The sequence below is a fragment of the Alosa alosa genome, chromosome 17 (genome assembly GCF_017589495.1).
Source record: "Alosa alosa isolate M-15738 ecotype Scorff River chromosome 17, AALO_Geno_1.1, whole genome shotgun sequence".
NCBI lineage: Eukaryota > Metazoa > Chordata > Actinopteri > Clupeiformes > Clupeidae > Alosa > Alosa alosa.
In genome coordinates, this window is record NC_063205.1 from 10,860,692 (window position 1) to 10,882,348 (window position 21,657).

Below are 21,657 nucleotides of genomic sequence, written 5' to 3' on the forward strand. Positions count from 1 at the left end.
AAGACAAAAGCGGCGTTGGATCAATCTTGGGATGACTCCTCCTTGATGTTCTTCCAGCCTCCGTTAGCCTGCACAGACACAGGCAGGGTGTCCCGTTTAGTGAGCATCAGTACTGGTAGTGCCACTTTTGTGAAATATATTTGTTTTGAAACCTGACGCTGCCTTCTGTGAGGGATGTGTTGAATCGCTGCTTCATGCTGATCTCTCCATGTGATGTCTGATCTCAGGGCCTGTCCACACGGAGACGCTTTTTAGGTTAAACGCAGAGGTTTTGCTTCGTCTTGGCCGAGCGTCCAAATGAATCCTGTAAACGCACTGCCCGAAACCACACTTTCTTGAAACCTGGTCCCAGAGTGGAAAAATCTGAAACCGTAGCCCGTTTGAATTCGTTTAGACAGCGAAACCGCACATCCTGCTTGCGTATCGATGATATGACATTACCTACGATTACACTCCGTAAGATAAATATCACAACTGGTGCTGCGCAGCGCCAATACCTTATGACTTGGTGGACTGAACACTGTTTTTCCCGGTGTTTTTTATGCATTCTAGCTACTGTCAGTGACGCGAGAGAACTGAAGTTATTAGGAAAGTGCGGTGTAAGTTTAGGCTACATTAATTTGTGCGTAGTGCCAATGTCATTCATTTATTTTACATGTCTTACAACATATATACATGCATTCACAGTCGAGTGAAATCAGATATAAGCATACAAAGACGCTTAGAACTCATGTTAAGCCGATGGTAGCACACTGAATGCAAATGCGCGATTTGATGCAGGCAAAAGTATTGACTGTTACTAACGAAGGTTTTATAGCAATATTATAAATGTGGCGACAGAATAGCCTAGAACTTGGGTAAGCCTTGCGTTTAGTACCCTAATTGCGGTGATAGCCAAAACTAATGTGAATCACGGACTATCCTACAACCCAAGAAAGTAAAGGTGATTAGTAGGCCTACCTGCGTTAGCCAAATAAAGGACGGGACTGCACCCTTCACAAACCGTAAAATAAAGTGTATTAGTTTTACAGTTGACTACAGTTGACAGTTCACCATCAGTCCACACAAACAATTCTGGTTTCCTTGCACTAGCCATTTCGTCGTAGCCTATTCTGTCTGTTTGTAAAGCGCAAGTTTTGGTCAATTTCTGTAAAGAAACAGTGCCAGCTATAGGCCTGTGGTATGAAGTAATGTGTTGAGTCGTTGAGATGGATCCGTTTGGACGCAAATATTCTTGATACGGTTCCAGGGAAGACGGAGGAAAAAAAGATCGGTTTGGTACGTGTGGACTAGGCCTCAGTGAGTTGCTCGAGATGAGTAGGCATGTGTTGATATCAAAATGAACAGACAAGCAATTAAAGGAATCACATGCATGTCATTCTGTGTCAGATCAGATAAGATTGTTGTTGCAATGTCTCAGATGTTGTTCAGACCTTGTCTACATCATGAATGGGTCCCAAAACCAAGGCCTGTAAAATATTTTTGTTAAAATCCTATGTCTTCATATTTCATTGCCTGATGTTTATGACCATTAAATGTAGAGAACTCAACTATTGGCATTAACTATTATTTTAGCCAACAAAATGCTGATTGTTGTCATGTGAGTACAAAAGTTTATAAGACCCTCAACATAAAATCCTTAATAATCTTTTTTGCACTCTAGGACCTATATCAAATCAGTGGGCAGACAAACTTGTAATGATACTGACACACAGAGAACAGTTTGGGCAGGCTAGGAACAATACTTTTGATACTAATGCCCAAACAAGGCTCCCAAGATAAGGCATTTTTTGAGTGTGAAAATCCAAGGTATGTAGCACAACATTAAGGCCTATTTTATCACTTCACAAACAAGCACTTAAAGTCTTGGACAAAAAAAACAAACTTTACCACCACTAACATTCTTAACAAATATAACCTACTCAGTTGGGAAATATTTTAAAACACAGTGATGCATGCCTAATTTTTAAGATCATTAATGGGATAGGAAGGATCCCCCTCCACTCAGCACTTTTATACAGCAAAAGTCATCTAGCAACAGAACCACAAGGTCTGCCTTAAGAGGGGACTGTGTAGTCCCTCTTAGGTCCAGATCCTTTTGCCAATTATGTTTTTCTGTGAGAGCCTCTAAACTATGGAATCAATTGCCAGTGGACATTAGAAACTCCACATCTCACCATACATTCACACACCATCTTAAGGACTGGCTTTTGAGCATACAAACATGTGAGCACCTCTCATAATACATTAATGTTGGTCTGCCTCTATAGTTTAGCTGTCCTGTAACCAATGGTGTATGTATGATAGATAGATGGATAGATGGTTACTTTATTGATCCCTTAAGGGTTGTATGGTTATATGTCTTATGTTCTAAATGTTTTAATGGAGCCAGTCCTATGGCATTATGTTTTATTGCTGTATGTCAATTGCTATGTGATTTAATGTTTTTTTTTTAGCCACCATGTGCCTAGTATAACATCTTGCCAATGGACTACAGTTGAAAATTAGCCTGCTGGCTAACACTGGCACATTTACAGAAATGTTGATCAATGTGCACTGTCCTTTTAATAAATAAATGAAATGAAATGAAAGGGAATAGAATATTTGAAAACATTGGAATTAAATAAAAATAGTTTACAGATATTCGTTTTGGAACCTAAACATGTAGACAAACTGTGCAAAATCTGAGACATTGCAGCAACCATTTTCCTGAATGCTATCTGACTTGACACGTCATGACCCATGCACCTGTTCAAACTTTTTCTGGGATGCATGGATCACAATCTCTACAGCTAAAACATTTGTCTCACCATTGTCAGCACATTGCATATCAGCCTATGGTGCTCTTTTGCTCCCTATCACTCTTTCTCTTACACACACACACACACACACACACACACACACACACACACACACACACACACACACACACACACACACACACACACACACTTCACTCACACACACACACACACACACTCTCCTTCACTCAAGTCGCTTCATTTCAAAGCTTCTCTTGTCTGTCTGCCTCTGTCTCTCTTTGTGTCTGGCTTGATTTTTCTCTGTCTCAGCGACGTGCAAACTCTTGATCGATCTCTCTCTCTCTCTCTCTTCTCTCTCTTTTCTCTCTCTTTCTTTCTTTCTTGCTTTCTTTCTTTCTTTCTCTCTCTCTCTCCCTCTCTCATGCGCTCTCTAGCCATACCCAGAGGACCCGGCCGTGTACAAGCCGCTGTCCCAGGAGGAACTGCAGCGGATCAAGAACGAGAAAAAGCAGAAGCAGAACGAAAAGAAGCAGAAGATCACGGAGAATCGCAAGCACCTGGCCAGCGTGCGCGTTGTCCAGCGTAACCTGCTCTTCGTGGTGGGGCTGTCGCAACGACTCGCCGACCCCGAGGTGAGACATGTGTCACACACACACACACACGCGCATGCACAGACACATATTCAAAGACACACACACGCACACACACGCGCATGCACACGCATGCACAGACACATACTCAAAGACACACACACACACACATACACAGGCATGCACAGACACACACTCAAAGATACACACAGGCATGCACAGACACACACTCAGACACACATACACACACACACACACACACACACACACAAAGATACATCTACAGTACAGGCAGACACAGCATACAGTTTCTCTCACCAGCCACCTATACTCACTCACACTTTTTCACACTTAGGGCCCATGTCCACCACTCGCGTTATTTGCGCTGACAGCACCCTCAACCTGTTGCTAGGTTGCGAAGTTTTGATTGGTCGTAGAGAGAGAAGTGACATTGACGAGCCCAGCGCTGTTCTAAAAGTTGAACAGATTTCAACTTTTAACGCTCTGAGCACCGAGGGCGCTGAGCGCTGTGAATGCTGAATAGCCACCGTAGGTGCAAAAAACGCGATTGCTAGACACAGGGCCTTAATCGACACAGATGCATTCATTCTCACTCTCAATAAGTTCCGAAGCTCTGAAACTCTTGCACATATGCAGATCTTTCAGTATACATAACATGCAACGTATACATGTCAGGATAGGATCACAGGAATGCCAAACCGCCTGTTTTTGTATAAGTTTCCCACAATGCACATGGGCAACAATGACCTGAAAAGATATGCTGCGCTGTAGTTTTGCGAAAAGGCTTTGTGTTCATCCCATAAAAAATTTAGATTTGGATTTACTGTAGCTCTTAATGATATTGGCTTTTTAGAGGCAAACAACAAGTGGTTTCTGTTGTTTGATGGAATGGACATTCTTCCAAAATGGGTCCCTGGAGAATTAACACACACACACACACGCTTGCTAGAATAGGATATTTTAATGGCACTTTTTCTCAGTCATTGTTTTCTCCATCATTGAGTCTGATGATATGAGTCTGGTGTCAGCATGGTTTCACATGGACACAAACCAGCAGGCTGTCCCCTGGCATCCCAGCCCTGCCCAGCATCCTCTTTTGTCCTCTTTTGGAAGAGCACAGGGTTTAAATGGGTGAGGTTTCTGCCAAATGTCCACAACCTGCCCTGTCCTAATTAGCATTAATAACCTGAATTTTGGACAAGGGGGGGCTGCCGACAAGAATGACCAGAGGTCTTTGTTGTGAGGCTTTTGTTGACTGAAGGCAGACGTTTGAACGCGCCGATGTCCAGCCAACTGCTTGCCTCATTCGACATCCATCCTGTCTACAATAGCAGTGTTTATAATACAAGACAAGACTACAGGACAGTGTTTCACAATAATCCCATGCATCCTTTTGACTTGTTTTTTGTGGCTAGCTCCCAACATGCCAACCTCTTTTATATTTACGGTTTGCCAGAACGAGGCCTTCCTGGGAGCTGCTTAACCGTATCGAGGTACACAATGTGCACTGGCACTCACTATAATCCAAAATACAGTGCCGCCAATAGGGCTGTCCTTTTTGTGAAAAAACATTGATTGAATGATTGAAACGGCTGTTTCCGGTGTGTAAAATTGGTGGGAATTTTCTTTTTAGCTTTCGCAATGATTACTGCACTTCGGAATTCTTTTATCTTATATTTTTGTTTGTGAATTTTGTAACATCTATCTATTTTTATTTGTCTAATTCGTTTCAAATTAATAGTGTACATATTTGGTTAAAATCGATTCTCTATTTCAGTTTTCGAAACTTGTGTTGTTTGGTCCAATCGATTGTGCAATCGATTTTCGAACGTAAAGTTACAGCCCTAGCCGCCAATATCCAGTGACATATGAACGGCTAGTGGCAACATGTCAGTGTGAGTTTTTGTGCTCACTGCTTTGGCACTTGTGTGGCAGCATGACGGGTCTTGCCATTGCCGATGGCGTGTATTGCTGAATGTTGCTGGCAACCGACCCAGTAGCCATTCAAAAATGACCCTGCTGTTTAAACAAACCAGGTAGGGGGGATTGAGCTGCGTGTCATTGCCAGCCGTTTGGCGAGGGTGCCAATGTGGGATTGCCACGTGCACCCCTACATAAACAGCCTTTTTATGGCTGGCTCACCTCGCGTCTCCTCAGGCCATGTGGAAAACCCAGCCAGGACGGAAGAGACCACAGTCCAGCAGCGGCACAAAGCGTTGGATTAAATTAAAATGCCCAGAGCTGGTAAGGCCGACCGTTAGCTGCTACAAGGACTCCTTCGTCCATAGCTTAACCCTGTCTGCACCTTCAGTGTGCTTCTGGTAATGTGTCTTTGAGATTGACATCCAGTCAGTTATCAAGCGATTTTAACCAGCGTAAATGACTTCCCATGCAGATTGTGTTTTTTTAAAATCAGGCTCCTATAGGTTTTTGCCTACAAATTGATATTTCAGACCAGGATGAGAGAGGTATATGGCGGGTTTGAAGCGAAATTATTTGATTAACGTATACTGTATATGGAGAGCATTCGCTCACCATTGTTATCTTATTTTTTGACGGAGGTGGTGTTTAGAGGCCTTTGCATCTGAACTCTTCACATGTACTAGGTAATGAACCCTGGCGACTTTGATATTTGTCTGAGGTACAGCTGCACCTGCACGCATTAGATTTCATATGAAGGTGTTGAACTGCTGCTATGAAGGTGTTGAACTGAAGATGGGATGGATTCTCTGCATTTGATGAAGCCTCCACAAAAACCTTATCACATGTGTTTGAAGCGTCTTGTTTTGTCATTCATTTATCTATGTATCTTTATTCAATAGATTTTGCGATACATTCTTGCAATACAGTGCAATACACCACAGGTGCTGATGTGGCATTAAACCCAAATTCACTCACTCTGGTTGGACGGATGTGTACAGGGAGTGTGAGGTCTTTTCTTCCATCATCCTATCTGCAACTAGTAGAGTTTCATAGTTGTGATGGTCTGGCATTCTGTTTCCTCTGCTTCTTCTTTTACTGTTGTTTTTCTTGTGCTTCCTCTGAGTGGAAAGCTGAGGAGGAGGAAGAGGAGGAGGCGATGAAGGGGGGTGGCAAGCAGCAAGTGCTGTGGTCAAACAAAGACCACAAAGAAACCGTCTGCAGTCTGGTCACAGCCCGCCAGTGACCAGAATCTCAAAAGCCTGCCTGTGCTCGGCTGAATGAGACGGTCAGAGCACAGACACACACACACACACACACACACACACACACACACACACACACACACACCACACTCATACACAAATACACCACATACAAGCGCACACACACATAGAAAAATGCACAATGCACACACCCACAGATATACTTATTTGAACACCAGATGCACCCAAATCACATTTCACATTCTCACATTTCACACTCCCGTGTAATGGATGATTGGAGTCAGTCTAACTGTGATAGGCCAGACGTCAAGTGAAATCATGTTGAGCTAACAGCAGTAAACAAACATGCTGTTTCACGTTAATGTCACTGCTCATTTGAAATGCCTTGACCTGTGTCTTGGTGTGAACAACATCCGCCCAGAAAACACACACACACACACAGAGAGACACTTCTCTTGGTCCCCTTCTCTGCCCACGCGTCCTCTCAACAGGCCTGCTTTTCCGGCTGTCTTGTCAGTGTACACATCCATCCATCCATCCCTTCAGTCATTCATTCCCTGGAACGCGATCTCTCTCTGTGGCCTTCTTCCTGTGTTGTTTTGCACTGATCTTGTTTTTCATATGGTTAGAGCTGCTCACGTCTCTGGAAGAAAAATAAATCGACCTTCAACTATTCAGCCATAATAAAAAAAAAAAATAGAAATGTTATTCATATAAGTTTTCTCTGTGGAAGTTGAAAGGTTTAGTAATGTTGTATATATGTGTACCCTGTGAAGGCTTTTTGAATAATGTATGTTATGTATGCATTATGCTTTCATATATGGTGTGGAAAATACATAGGCTCCCAGCCTCTGTTACATGTAAGTCTTTCTGTGTGTTTACTCCTGCCGATCAGAGCCTCGGTCGGTTGATTCCTTGTCTCCTCACTGATTGGCCCCCTGCAGTGAGCCAGGAGAATCAACCCCCCCCCACAAACACCCACCCACTCCCTCCCTCAGCCCACCAAATTAACCTCCCTCAGCCGCTCTCAATTGCCCTCATTTGAATATTTACCGGCTAATCAGCCTCTCGCTGCCCCCTAAATGATGGGCAAATTGGCCTTCCGTCCCTGACTCCTCTATCTGGCGCTATTTGTGTCTGTCTGTCACTCCTGCTGTCTGAGTTGGAGTCGAGACGAAAGCCGGAGAAGTTTTGAGTTGTTGCTCGTCTTGAAGATGCTCTATGACGGGGGACTGCGGATATGCAAATGAATCTGAAGCGACATCTGGGGCCTGTGTTTTGAAATTGAAACAAAATAAAATAGATGAACAAAGAAGAAATCAAGATGGGGGGAATCTAAAAGAACGTTGCACTGTTAAATTTATCCTACACTAGAGAGCCTCGTAGCTGTGAGTTGACCTCCTTTCTATTCTGTGTTCTCCTCCACCAGGTTTTAAAGAGGCCAGAGTATTTTGGGAAGTTTGGGAAGATTCACAAAGTGGTCATCAACAACAGCACATCATACGCAGGCTCACAGGTGAGACGGGCTACAATTGACTGACCGCACCCTAATTCATCGTGTGTGTCTGGTATGCAAATGTTACATTGAGTTACTGTGGTTGATTGGTACTTGGTTGTTTTTGAGCTTGATTTATTTATTTTTCTGCAGGGTCCTAGTGCCAGTGCATACGTCACTTATATCCGCTCAGAAGACGCCCTTAGAGCTATACAGTGTGTCAACAATGTAGTAGTTGATGGCAGAACTCTTAAGGTCAGTGGTTAATGGAACTTAAACCACTTCACATTACCTTGCCATACTTTTAACTGAGGAGCTTGAAAAAATAGTAGTGTTTCCATTAACAATGTAAAGGCAGGCAAAGTTAATCAACCTGGTCTTTTTTTTTTTTGTCCAACAGGCTTCTTTAGGTACAACAAAATACTGCAGTTATTTTCTGAAGAGCATGCAGTGTCCCAAACCAGACTGCATGTATCTACACGAGTTGGGAGATGAGGCGGCTAGTTTCACAAAAGAGGAGATGCAGGTATAGGCAGTCTCCACATTCCTCCTCACTTTCTGCATTACACGCTGTTGCTATTGTTTGGGCATTGACGTGTGTGGTATGTGTCTGTGTCTGTGTCTGTCTTTGTGTGTGTGTGTGGGTGTGTGTGGGTGTTTCTTTAGGCGGGAAAGCATCAAGAATACGAACAGAAGCTCCTTCAGGAGCTCTACAAACAGAACCCTCACTTCCTGCAGACCTACACAGGCGAGAAGACGAAGGGCAAGTCCAACTCCACACAGAGGTACACCATCCCCCAGCTCCCTGGCCCCTACGCACCAGCATAGCAAGCATTCCAGGACTTTGTCACGTACATAGAGATGCAATGAAATGTTACGGTTGCTAAACTCTTCCCTATGTAAGGCCATCCTGAGGGATTACCAACTGTTATTGAGGATTATTTGTTATCTTTTAATTAAAGATTAAAAAGATCAAGAGATAGAATTAATAGAGCAGAGTAGAATAATTCAGAAGACAGGATGTGACTGACATACAGGTATTAAGTGCCGAATGTCAAGTGTCCATGCACTGCAAACTGTTTGCGTACACCTCTCTAATTTGCACGCCATGTTTTGCTGTAGATCCCAGTAGGGTTGGTTTGTGTCAGATTTGACAGATTGGCGGTTTATTTGAGATTGACAGAGCACACAATTAGCCTTTCTTTTAGTTTCTGAGTCATTACTTCATACGCTTGTGCTCGAGCGAACCCGGGGGGTGAGCTGAACCCAGTCTCTGATGGAAGGAGGTTTGTAAAGGTTTTTGTTGTCGTCTATTTTTAACCCCAGTATTTGTTTTCAGTTATTTGTAATGAGAGAATCAGTCTCCTTGTATTGTAACGTTCTTAATGACGAGGTCACTGTGTTGCCATTGCCTTTGGAGTTCCTAATTAAAACGAATAGAATTTGCCTCCAAGGCTGTCTTGATATGTAAGTAACTAACAATGTAGGTTAAGTAGATAATGGTTTTGCAGGAAGTTATAGATAATTCATGAACCCCAGCTGAAAATTGTAGTTACATTGTCTCGGTTAAAGACGGAAGAAGATAATAAAACCTAAAATATGACAAGCTGACTATTGTGAGCCCTGTAAAAGATATGGTTTATTTATTCACCTGATCATTCAACCAATTAGCAAGAAAATTCCACAGGGCAAAAATTAATATTTATGATATGCTACATGAATATCTCTGAAATGGGAACAAGAAGTTTAATAGTTCAGACAACCATCCTTTTTTAGGATCATATTAGTCTTAAGTTTACCAAATGTAAATGAATCTGTATTTCAAACAGGGAAACAAAGTGAGAATGGTCAAGAGTGAGAATATCAAAATACATTGATCCTCACTCCTGACCATTCTTTATTTCTTTATCAGTCATAAATGAGGATCAGAGTATGTAATGGATAATGTATAGAACGCCGGTCTAAAATAAGGAAAATAAGTCCCGACAGTGCGAACAGGCGCGTCGGGCTCTTGCTTCATCCTGAAGGGACATATTTTCCGATAATGACGCCGTTCTATACATTATCCCGCTTATTATACGGCTACTTACCAAAAAACGAAAAAATAAACTCCACATGATATGTCTCTACATTTATTTGTTACCATTTTGTTGTGGCTTTTGCTGAGAAACAAGTAATTCGTAACACGCTGAACTTGAATCAAACATTCTTTAGAACACAGCTGATCAACCGTCTTCTTGCGAAGTACAGACGTAAATCAGACGCACAAAACCCATTGCCATTGACAGCAGTAATTATGTTTCAGCGGTAATTACATGAAAATATATTACCGTAGAACATTGGGAAATCCCATTCAAGTCAATGGAGCGTTCAACTAACATTGTGAACAGCCGTATAATAATTTGATTTATCTGCCATTGTTTATACACAGTTATACACAGATTTGTAATACACAGTGTCCTGTAAGCAGTGAAAACTGACTCCTAGTAGAGGTCAAAGATGTATTGTCCATACACCCTCAGGTGGACTCAGCAGTACATGCGTATTTGTATGACCCTAGCTGTGTGTGTGTGTGTGGGGGGGGGGGGGGGGGGGGGGTGGGGGGGGGGCGGCTGTGTTTGGTTGCCATAGTATGTGTAATGCAGCCCGACCTTCTAGTCTCACTGAACTGGTCTGAAGATCTGAGGGTGAATGTCAAGCTGACTTTGGTGGATCTCTCTCTCTTTTTTTCTTTCTCTCTTTCTCCCCCTCTCTTTCTCCCCCTCTCTCTTTCTCCCTCTCTCTCTCTCTCTCTCTCTCTCTCTCTCTCTTTCTCCACAGGCCCAACAGTAACAACAAAGATGCGTGGCCGTCGTTACAACCGTCAGGGAAGACAGCCAATGGGCTGACAGAACACCGCAAAACCCCACCCTTGGACGGAGGCTCAGACTCCGACCACATGACGCCTGACGGAGCGGACTCAGACCTCGGCCTAGGCTCTGTCCCCGCCCTCTCGCCCTTTTCCTCAAACTGTGACCCCTCCAGGTAACCAGTCAACTGTCGCCATTGATGCACCTCCTCCTCACTTCAGCCAATCAGGAATAAAGACCTTCTGTGTTAAATCCCCTTGGTCTTTGTAATAGTTTTTATTAAATGTTACAATGTTTACGGGGGCAGCCGTGGCCTACTGGTTAGCACTTCGGACCTGTAACCAGAGGGTTGCCGGTTCGAACCCCGACCAGTAGGCACGGCAAGGCACCTTAACCCCTCACTGCTCCCCGAGCGCCGCTGTTGATGCAGGCAGCTCACTGCGCCGGGATTATTGTGTGCTTCACCTCACTGTGTGTACACTGTGTGCTGTGTGTGTTTCACTAATTCACGGATTGGGATAAAAGCAGAGACCAAATTTCCCTCACAGGATCAAAAGATCTTATACATACTATACTATACATAGTTTATTGCGTATCCATATGTAGTTCTTGTAGGATTATGTTGAGCATTAATTTTTACATGTTACACTAAGTGCTTAACAGTATTAAGTTTCATAGTATCTAGGGACACTTACTATGGAGATAGGCGAAACTGATTATTCAAGTGGTAGAGTAAGTGTGTGTGTGTGTGTGTGTGTGTGGGCTGTCTCGGAGGTTCTGCACTGTCTCTTGTGCAAGCTGTTTTCTTTCATCACTCCCTACCAGCCTACGCTGTGCTCCATGGCCGTTCATGCTCCACTTATCTCCAGAACTACTGCGGCGCTGCACCTCACCAAAAAAAATAAAAAAAATAGTGGCCTACAAATCAAATTGAATAGAACTGCAAATATCTTTAGTCTGCGCAGCACTATGCCCCCCCCCCCACCCCACCCCTTCTGCTCTCCTCTGCGTAGCGCCTCCCAATGTCAAATGCTTGTTATAGCCACAGCATTGTCCTGAGCCTGGGTAGTGTGCAATGCAGTGCAGCGTTGGCTGAAACCAAGCGCTTGCTCGACTCACAGAAACTGATGATGTCACTCTTGCACTGACCTCATAACCTCCCCCCCCCTCTCTCTCTCTCTCTCTCTCTCTCTCTCTCTCTCTTTTTCTGTGCTTCTTTTTTAGCCCCACTGATAAATCTTCAGAAGCCATCAGCATAGGAAACGGAGACGCCACCCAGCAGGTAACACGGCACACAACAATCACATGTACATCTGCAAACGCGCATCAAATTTTACCTTTAAGAGCTCTCAATCCTCCAAGGATGTTTGGCACGTTTAGCTCCCTAGTCTCCTTATTTATATATATATATAGACATACAACATAAAAAAAATAATAATAATAATGTCACAGCCTTCCTAAGTTTGACGAATGTAGAGTGAGTTTGTGCTTCCCATGTCAGGTTTGATGACGGTGACCAACGAAGTGTCCTTTTAAAACACAATTACAGGTATTAGATCATGTACACCAGTCATACATATGGATTAGGGACCAGAAGAACTTGCCATATTTTGTCCTTTATAGCTAAAAATAGCTGTTCTATTCAGATCTTTAGAACTGCTGTCGTGATAAATGCATGTTTTTTTGTCGTCTGTAATTTCTGTGTGGTTTCCTGTACTCAGATCCCCAGCAGTGACTCGCCGTCGCCCCCACCTGGCCTGTGCAAGCCCAGCCTGGTGGCGCCCATCAGCGTGCCCGGGCTGACGGCTCGCTCGCCCTTTGAGGGCGCGGCCGCCGAGTCCCAGTCGCTCTTCTCGGACAACAGTAACTTCCGGCACCCCAACCCCGTGCCCAGCAGCCTGCCTGGCTTCCCCAGCTCCCCGCACAGTGGCGGCAGCGACTGGCCCACCGCCCCCGAACTGTTCGCCTCAGGTAGCCCATCCTCCAGACAGACAGACAGACAGACAGACAGACAGACAGACAGACAGACAGACTTCATACATATAAACTATTTGTAGTATAGTTCATATGTATCTATGTAAGATGTCTATTCTGAAATCCAGACGTTACAGCACTTAGCATGGCCAATCTGAAAGGGCTAGTGCTTTCAGTTTGGGATTAATGCTTTGAATGTACAAATTGAGATTACATAGCAGTGTAAGAAGGAGAGACACATATTGGCACATGTATTGGTACTTGCTACACTTGGTACTGGTGCTACTTTAAAATCAGTTCTTGTGCTCAGCCATCTATCTGCATGCACAAATTCCTCAATAACAAATGCAAAGCACAACACTGCTAATCCTCAATATCCCTATGTGTCTAATCATCTTTAAATCCCTGCAATTGTATTGTTGCAACTATTACTGCCATATATTTTGTCCTCATATGACCCCAAAGCCCAGCGTAATGCAGGGTTTATGTAACCCCCAACACTAAAAATAGTTAAGTGAAATACAATACACTTACCAAGCCACATAGAGTATATACTGGGTAGAAGTCCAACATCCAGTAGAAGTAGAAAATATTCCACTTTTTAATAATCTAGTATTTTATCTCATATATTAGTCAAGGCCAAGGCATGGTGGTCCTTGTCATAAGTAATTGCAGTAGTTCACACTGGCGCCCTTACGTTAGTTTCTGAAGTGTTAGGTCTGTTCACACCAGTCAAGTAGCAACCTTCTTTAAAGCAACTCAGACTTTGTAGTTTTGACCTCCCAGATGTTCTCCTGAGAGTGGGATCCTAATTATATTTCTCTCACCTTTCTCCTCCCTCCCTTTCTCTTCTCTTTGCTTTTCTTTTCTTACTCTCTCTGTTAAACTCTTCCTTTCTCTCTCTCTCTTTCTCTCTCTCTCTTCTATCCTCTCTTTCTCTTCTATTCTTTGTCTCTAGACACCATCCCGGTGTCCTCCTCCACAGATTGGCAGGCAGCCTTCGGCTTCGGCTCGTCCTCCAAGCAGCAGCAGCAGGAGGACGACCTGGGCTTCGACCCCTTCGACATCACGCGCAAGGCCCTGGCCGACCTCATCGAGAAGGAGCTCTCCGTGCAGGACAAGGCCGCGCTGGTGTCCTCCTCGTCGGGTTTCGGGCTCCCGCACAACCCCTTACTCCCCCATCCTCACCACCACCACCACCCTCACCACCACCATCACTACCACCACCACCACCACCACCACCCAGGCCTACCCCCCGCCTCCCCCTCGTCTGCCTCTAAACTTGGGGGGGCTCTACCAGGCCCGCCCGGTGCCTCTCATTTCCTCCTGAACTGTGTGCCCCCACAATCTCTTCATCAGCCCCCAACAAGATTCTCTCAACTGCAGCTCCAACAGCAGCAGCAGCAGCAGCAGCAGCAGCGCTCCGTCTACAGCTCCTTTAGTTTCCCTGGGCAGACGGCAACGTCTCCCTCGCACCCGGGGTCAGGTCCTGCCGCCTCTCTGCCCCCAGCCGCTGCGGCCGCCTCCCGCCTGCCCTGGCTGGCAATGCCCATGCGCAGCAACCCCACGCACTTGAAGCACGCCGCTGCAGGTCCAAACACCACCATAGCCAACTCCGTTGCTGCTGCCTCTGCCATTGTGCCTCCTTCCTCGGCCGGTGGCTTCTTGGACTTGAGCTTGCCATCGCAACAGCTACAGCAACACAGCACAGGGCTGGGAGGCATCCACATCACAGGTGAGTGCATTCTGGGAAATGAAGGCCACTCTTCTGTGGTCACTTTTGTCGAAGGGAAGAGCGTCACAAAGCTGCAGTGCAAAATGTAGAACCTCATGATTAGTCATATGCATTTTGTGTAAGACTGTGCAGTCTACAAGTGTCCACCAGGTGGCAGAAGAGACTCACACTCATTTAAAAGTGACATCACATTCAGGGTGCTTTTCAAATGATGTGATGGAAATGTACAGGGAATAATTTAGCTGTGTCATGCAATCAAATAGCACACTGTCTCTTTCTAAACCTCTCAGCTTATTTAACATGGAGACGTTATAATAGAAATACATTTACTTAACATTCTTTTAGCAGTATGGTCTGGCATTTGCCTAAACTGAGTATGAGGTCTGATATGCTAAGCAGCCATGGGAACTTAACCTTGTACCCTCGTAAGTCTTGAGGGAATCGGACCATATTTCTAGCACCACCTTACATTCAGTCCCCTAGATCACAGTAATAAGGGCATGGGCTGCTCTTCTGCACAGTACATCATCTGGTTGAACTGGTCTTGACTGTGAGAGGAGGTTTAAGTGTGGATACCCTCAGGACATTGCGTCTGCAATGTGCCCTTTTTTAGCTTGTGGTGAATGCCATCCGGATGAGTAGGCTGTAGCCATCCCATCATCTAACCTTAGTCATAACTTGTGAAGGGTAGCAGCTACATCAGACATGCCTCAGACAAGAGGAAAAGGCTACCTGCTGACATTTTACTAAAGTCATAACCCCCCTGTCGTCTGCTTTTTGGCTGGCTTTCTGGAACCTTCCAGATTTATGAGTGAGAGCAATAAAAACAGGTCTTCACCAGACGGATGTTCACTCCAGGGCATCTACAGAGTTTGGCTTCATGGTCCACGACACACACACACACACACACACACCCACCCACCCACCCACCCACACAAACCGAGAGAGAGCACTTTGGAGGGCTGTGTGTGTAACAAAGAGAAATTTAAACTTTCCTCAAGGGTGAATCTTTTCATGTTTTCCCCCTTTTCAATAAAGTAAAGCGTTGTTCTGCTCACAGCCTTGCTCCAAGGCAGTGTCTTAGTTTTGGCACAACTCTGCCTTTGCATGTTTGCAGTGCTGTTCGGGTTTGTTTTTTTGTTTTTTGTGCACAGCAACACGTTTTCATTGTAACAGGGAGACTACACCGGGTCTGCAACTGAAGCCCCGCGTTCACATCGTTTTCGAAGACTGGTCTATTTTTTTTTTGAAGCATCACGTCCGGTACGTCCAGTGCCATTGATTATCAGGGAAGCTAATTGTCGCAGCAGACGCAGACGCTCACGCTCGGAGCGCTTCAGTTACGTGCCCGGCGTAGCCTCCCCGTTGAGCTGTACTGTAGGTGGGAGGTCATAATGTGAAATGTGTGGCCTGAGATGCCTGCCCATTGCCTTTTGCGTTTCTCTCAGAATGCAGTGGTGTTCCAGTATTGATGAATACGCAGAACACCGAACAATTGACTAATCGGCTTTGTCAATTGACCTGCATTAGCTCCTCCACCTGTTTGGCTGTTGCTGAGGATTCTTTGCATTCTCATGGGTTCCCCACACCTGCCCTAAGCCCTTTCCACTGGCTATTGAAGCAAGCCCACGCGTCCCCATGGGCCGTCCACGATGTTCTGGCCCTCCTATTGGTCCGTGTTTCTTGCAGCCCCGGCAGCAGGTGGATGAGTAATGCCTGGACACGCTCCCGAGAGTGACGTTCACTTTCAACCTTGTGTGTTGACCTCAGCGGCGGCAGCCGTGGCTGTGTCAAATATTTCATTTCCTGTGTCCCTGTGCCTCCACCGCCTCCATCTTTACCCAGAATCCCCCTGATATTTCAGAGGTTAGGCGTTCGGGGTCCAGCCTGATGCCAGACTCTCACTCTTAAATATGTTTGATATCCATCTTCCTCTTCCTCTTCCTCTTGGCCGTCTGTGCTGATGCAATCGCAGGAATACAGAAGGATTGATTGAGAGGCTGCGTGTGGCAGGCTGTGCCTCTGCTCCTAGGCTGGACCTGGAGGAGCGAGGCCAGATGTATTATTCACCAACAGTCAGACCACAGACTGCAGAAATAGACCAGGAGGCAAACGCTCTGGCTGGCTGGCTGTCCGTCTCTCTGAAGCATCTGCGCAAATACACACACACACACTCTCACTCACACTCACACACTCACACACACACACACACACACATACACACACACACGCTCAGTCTTCTCTTATGCATACTCTACACTGCATGAAAAGCTCAAACAAGCACTGTTAATGGATGGTAGTAGTGTATGTGTGTTTTTCTCCAGTAGTTGAGGGCTGGTGTGTTCGTCTGTGTTCCACTGTGTGTGTGTGTGTGCGCGCGCGCACATGTCTGTCTTTGTGCGTGTGTGTGTGTGTGTGTGTGTGTGTGTGTGTGTGCACGTGTGTGTGTGGTCCTTTGTATTCCCTCTCTGCTAACGTCTCATTAACAATTTAGAGCCAGCAAGGCTGGTGCACTCCAAACAGGAGGGATCGCTCGTTAAATGAGTGGGCAGCCATCGATGGAAGAGACCCCTGTTGGTGAACTGCAGGCACTCTTTCAGATGAAGCCGTACCCCCGAGCCCGTGGCTGTCAGGCTAATGTCTCCTCATAGAACATGCCTAGACAATATCCTCCTTGTGCTGTGGTTGAAAATAATTGTGAGTGATGGTGACATTGTGTCCTACGCAAATAAAACAAGACAAGGCTTTTAAAATATTTACCATTAGCAGACACTAGCTTGGTGTAAGCTATGATGTCTAGTATGCTAGTACAAGGCATGTTGACTTTTGAAAGGGACACTGTTGTCTACTGTATATTGGAGTGCTCTCTACGATCCCTGCACACAGTGCACTGACTTTCTCTTTATCTACACGGTTGCCAGTTGGAGGTTTCATAAAGACAGTACATCACCTTTGGCATGACCTTTGACATGGCCTGTTTGATACCCTGGTACCAATCATACGAAATGGCACCCAGCTATGCTCCCGTGATTGAATCTGGTACTGGACTCGTTTCCTAGCTGCCTTCCTCCCAGGAGCTGCTTATTAAAACTACCCCAGGAGACCAGGCTGACCCCCAGCTCCACTGCCATGCAGTAGGGCTGAGTCCATCATCCCTGACCCAGTCAGGCAAGGCCAATCTGACAGAGGACCCCCCCCACACACACACACACACACATTCCACCTCCTCCTGTCGGGGTGGTGCTGATGGAGATAGACTGCGGATGGAGCTGTAGATGATGGTGTTGCTCCACATGTGTTAAGCTGCAGACGTGGTACAGGCTAGCAGCGTCAAGGGGAAAGTTGTAATGAGCATTTATTGCTTGCTTTACCCATTTTGCTCATTATGCCTTTTATTATGCCCTGTTGCTCCATTGTGTGAAGCGAGAGCCAAAACTCCCCCGTCAAATACAGGAACACATGGACATAAAAAAAAAAGAAGATTATTGAACAACTAAAGTAAATACACTCCGCAGACACTCGATATTGAAATATATTTCTTTGTTGATTGAGTTAATTAGCCTAAGTCATGGTGCCATGTTTTTTATTGCTACTTCTTGATGATCCATTTGTGTTGTCCTTGAAGCAGCACATCTTTGTTCCGCTCCTGCTTTTTTGTCCTATTAAGCTGCAGCATGTTTTGTAGTTAATGTTAATGAACATTCTGCAACCAGGACAGTGATCTGAGCATAGAGATATAAGCATTTCCTGCTCCTGAGGAAGTATAGTAGAGATATAAGCATTTCCTGCTCCTGAGGAAGTATTTGTCCTACAGTCAAAGTATTTGGCCAGGGGCCTCGTTTATCAAGGCTGCTATGCACAGCAAAGTTATGTAAACAGGGCTGAAACGCAAATGTCGAGATTTATAGAGAAAAATATCTATTTGCTGAAACAGATGCATCACCATGCATTTGTTGAGGTTTACAAACGTTGATACTTTGGTCTTATTGTAGACTTCATGCACTTTTTCGTGGGTGCACTTGTCATGTTGTACATTTTCTCACACTCTGCAGACTTCCTTCTCCAAGTTGACATGACGGCTCCTTCTTTCCCATCAATGATTATCCAATAAGATGCTTGTTATAAATGTTAGCATAATCATTAACCATTTTGCGTTGACTGTTTAATTGAATATTTTGGATGGAGTTTGTGAAAGTGGGTGGTGTACACACACAAACAAGTCAACGCTTTGGGTATGTATAACCAACTACCTGCGTAAAGTTGTGTGCTGCATGGTTTTATAAATCAGATTACTTTTGTGCTTATGTAGATTCTAAAGTCAGGATAAGTTTTATAAATTTGGCCAAGTATTGTGGAGGGTTTTGTTTTGCAATGTGGATCGTTGCTGATTGTTATTGAATCCCTGCCCCACGGCCCTGGACTGGAACTGCAGACGCTTTGCTCTGTGATGGCCTTCCCCATGAAACTGCCGTAGGTAGGGGGGGGGAATCTAAGAACAGAGAAGTCCCCCCCCCCACATGTACACTCCGTTGACATGAGAAACGCGTTTTACCTTGGCACAGCGGAGGACGGGGCGTTTGCTTGGAGAGTTGGCCGGTGCGCTCGCCAGCTATCGGCCTGACAGGTGCGACACGTCAGAAAGAAAGAGCTGCCGCTTCACAACTGAAGTGTGGTTCATAAGTCAACAGCCTGAGGCTCGCCAAACCCCCAAACCCCTTATCCACTTGAAGGCCTCCCTCTGGATGCCTGTCTTGGGCAGCGCAGTTGGTTGTGTGTGTGTGTATGTATGTGTGTGTCTTTCTTGGACAAAGAAAACCGCTCGTGGGTCTTTTCGGAGACATTTCTGTGTCCTACAGTCAAGAATTGAGATCGACACCATGTCAAAAGCTTGCCTGCGCTCTTCCTTTTGAAACACTCTGCCTCTCCCATTTTCTCTTGCCATCTCACTTTCCAACTGCAGTTCTCTCATGTTTACCACTCGCAGTCTACACCTGTCAGGATGGAGAATAGAGGAAAACTATAAATAATAATAATAATAATAAACAAACAAACAGTGTTCCATGCATTGGGTTTGTTAATTGTAAGTGTTAGTTTTGATTGGAGTCTTACAACCAGACATCAGCTCCCCATTCGAAAGACACACAATTAACATACATATATAGAAACAGACACACATATATTTTGTTTTAGCAATACAGACATGGTCAAAGCAATATATCCGTTACATGCAAAGGTTGCACTGCGTCTTGTAATTTATTGTATAAAGTAAAAGTATATATACTCTTTTGATCCCGTGAGGGGAAATTTGGACTTTTATCCCATTCCGTGAATAAGTGAAACACACACAGCACACAGTGAACACGCAGTGAGGTGAAGCACACACTAACCCGGAGCAGTGAGCTGCCTGCTACAGTGGCGCTCAGGGAGCAGTGAGGGGTTGGGTGCCTTGCTCAAGGGCACTTCAGCCGTGGATGTGGGCATGGGAGATCAGTGCTCAACCACTTCCCCGGCCCACATTTTTCATACTGGTCGGAGATCGAACCGGCAACCCTTCAGTTACAAGCCCAAAGCCCTAACCAGTAGGCCACGGGTACGTACGTTGACACTAAATTGCCAAGATTGAACAAAACATACTATTGTCACAGTCTTGCTTACTAGCAGGTCCATGAGAGGCAGTTAATAGCAAAAATGTCTTTTGAAGGTTCTTCTTTGCTCTCCTGATCAGTTAAGTTGTGGTCAGTTAAGGTGCATATTCTTTCCAGAAATAATGAATTTAAATAGCAAATTGCAAATGCAGATTTGTGTATCGTATTCATCAAGATAAGCCAAGATAAAGTTGCTGTCACATGGGTTACGTGGGACTTGAGAACTTGTATGAGCTTCCAGCAGGAATGGATAATGTGGTGAAGACCTCTTCACTTGCTCCAAGTGTCATGAATATTACCTATTGCAAGTCGAATTGAAAGGCTAGATTTCTGGCAGTGGATGGATTGGTCTCTACATTTGGATGAATCCTCATTCTCTTTATTCCTCTTTTTTTTTTTTTTCATCCCTTCTTCAACCTATATTTCTCTCCTCTCTTCCCCACCCCCTTCTCTTTCTCTCCTTTCTTCCCTCCATCCCTCATTCACTATCCCTCTCTCTCCTCCTCCTCCTCCTCCTCCTCCTCCTCCTCCTCCTCCTCTGTGTCGTCCTGCAGAGAGCAGTGGCTCGGTGGAGAGCATAAATGTGAAAGAGTGGCAGGACGGCCTGCGCGCACTCCTGCCCAACATCAACATCAACTTCGGCGGTCTGCCCAACTCCTCGTCTTCCTCTTCCTCCTCCTCCTCCTCTTCCTCTTCTTCCTCCTCCTCTTCCTCCTCCTCCTCCTCCACCAGTGTCAACCACACAGGGGCGCCGTCCAGCACCCCGGGCATCTCGCACAGCCTAAGCTGGGATGGCACAGCCAGCTGGATGGACCCCGCCATCATCACAGGTACCACAACCCAGTGGGAGAGGAGGAGAGAGCGCCACCCAGTGGCCTAAAGGAAGATTATGTTGATGGGCAACAGACTTGGGGGGAAAATGGTGCATTTGGGTGCAAATGGTTCCTGCACAGGACTAAAATGGTTCCTTCACAGACCAAAAAAACATTATGGGAGAAATGGTGCGTTTGCGTGCCAATGGCTCCTGCACAGGACTAAAATAGTTCCTACAAAGACCAAAAAATGACATTACAAATGATTCCTGTATAGGACTGAAAGTGTTTCTGTACAGACCGAAAATATACAATATTTTAACACTTACAAATGGCTCTGTACATGAGAGGGCTAGATAGACTCTTGGATGCCTAAAGGAAGATTATATTGATAATTGAAAGGGTTGCGCAATCACTGGGACCATATTTACAAAAGGTACTGATTTGTTTGCTATGGCTTAACCTCTATTAGGCCCTGCATTGACTTGTGTGCATGGATGGAGACACACTCGTTTCTCATTTGTATGTATATGCATAGTCAGAAGCCTGGAGGATGGCATTGGGTAATAGCCTGGGAGTAATGGACACAGTTGGGGGGTAGATGGTGTGTGTGTGACCACGAGAAGGA

General features: G+C 45.2%; 1 protein-coding gene across 3 annotated transcripts in view; it reads left to right on the plus strand.

The window, feature by feature from the left end:
* cnot4b (CCR4-NOT transcription complex, subunit 4b) overlaps positions 1–21,657 on the plus strand; it is a 41,810-nt gene that overhangs the window by 15,409 nt on the left and 4,744 nt on the right. The window contains exons 3-12 of one of the 3 annotated variants that reach the window (XM_048267876.1): positions 3,197–3,394; positions 7,949–8,035; positions 8,168–8,269; positions 8,415–8,540; positions 8,681–8,799; positions 10,835–11,038; positions 12,088–12,145; positions 12,585–12,834; positions 13,796–14,572; positions 20,772–21,047. In XM_048267876.1, coding sequence (XP_048123833.1) covers positions 3,197–3,394; positions 7,949–8,035; positions 8,168–8,269; positions 8,415–8,540; positions 8,681–8,799; positions 10,835–11,038; positions 12,088–12,145; positions 12,585–12,834; positions 13,796–14,572; positions 20,772–21,047 — 2,197 coding nt within the window. The remainder of the gene's footprint in view (positions 1–3,196; positions 3,395–7,948; positions 8,036–8,167; positions 8,270–8,414; positions 8,541–8,680; positions 8,800–10,834; positions 11,039–12,087; positions 12,146–12,584; positions 12,835–13,795; positions 14,573–20,771; positions 21,048–21,657) is intronic. The other 2 variants (XM_048267877.1, XM_048267878.1) reach the window with 2 other exon arrangements.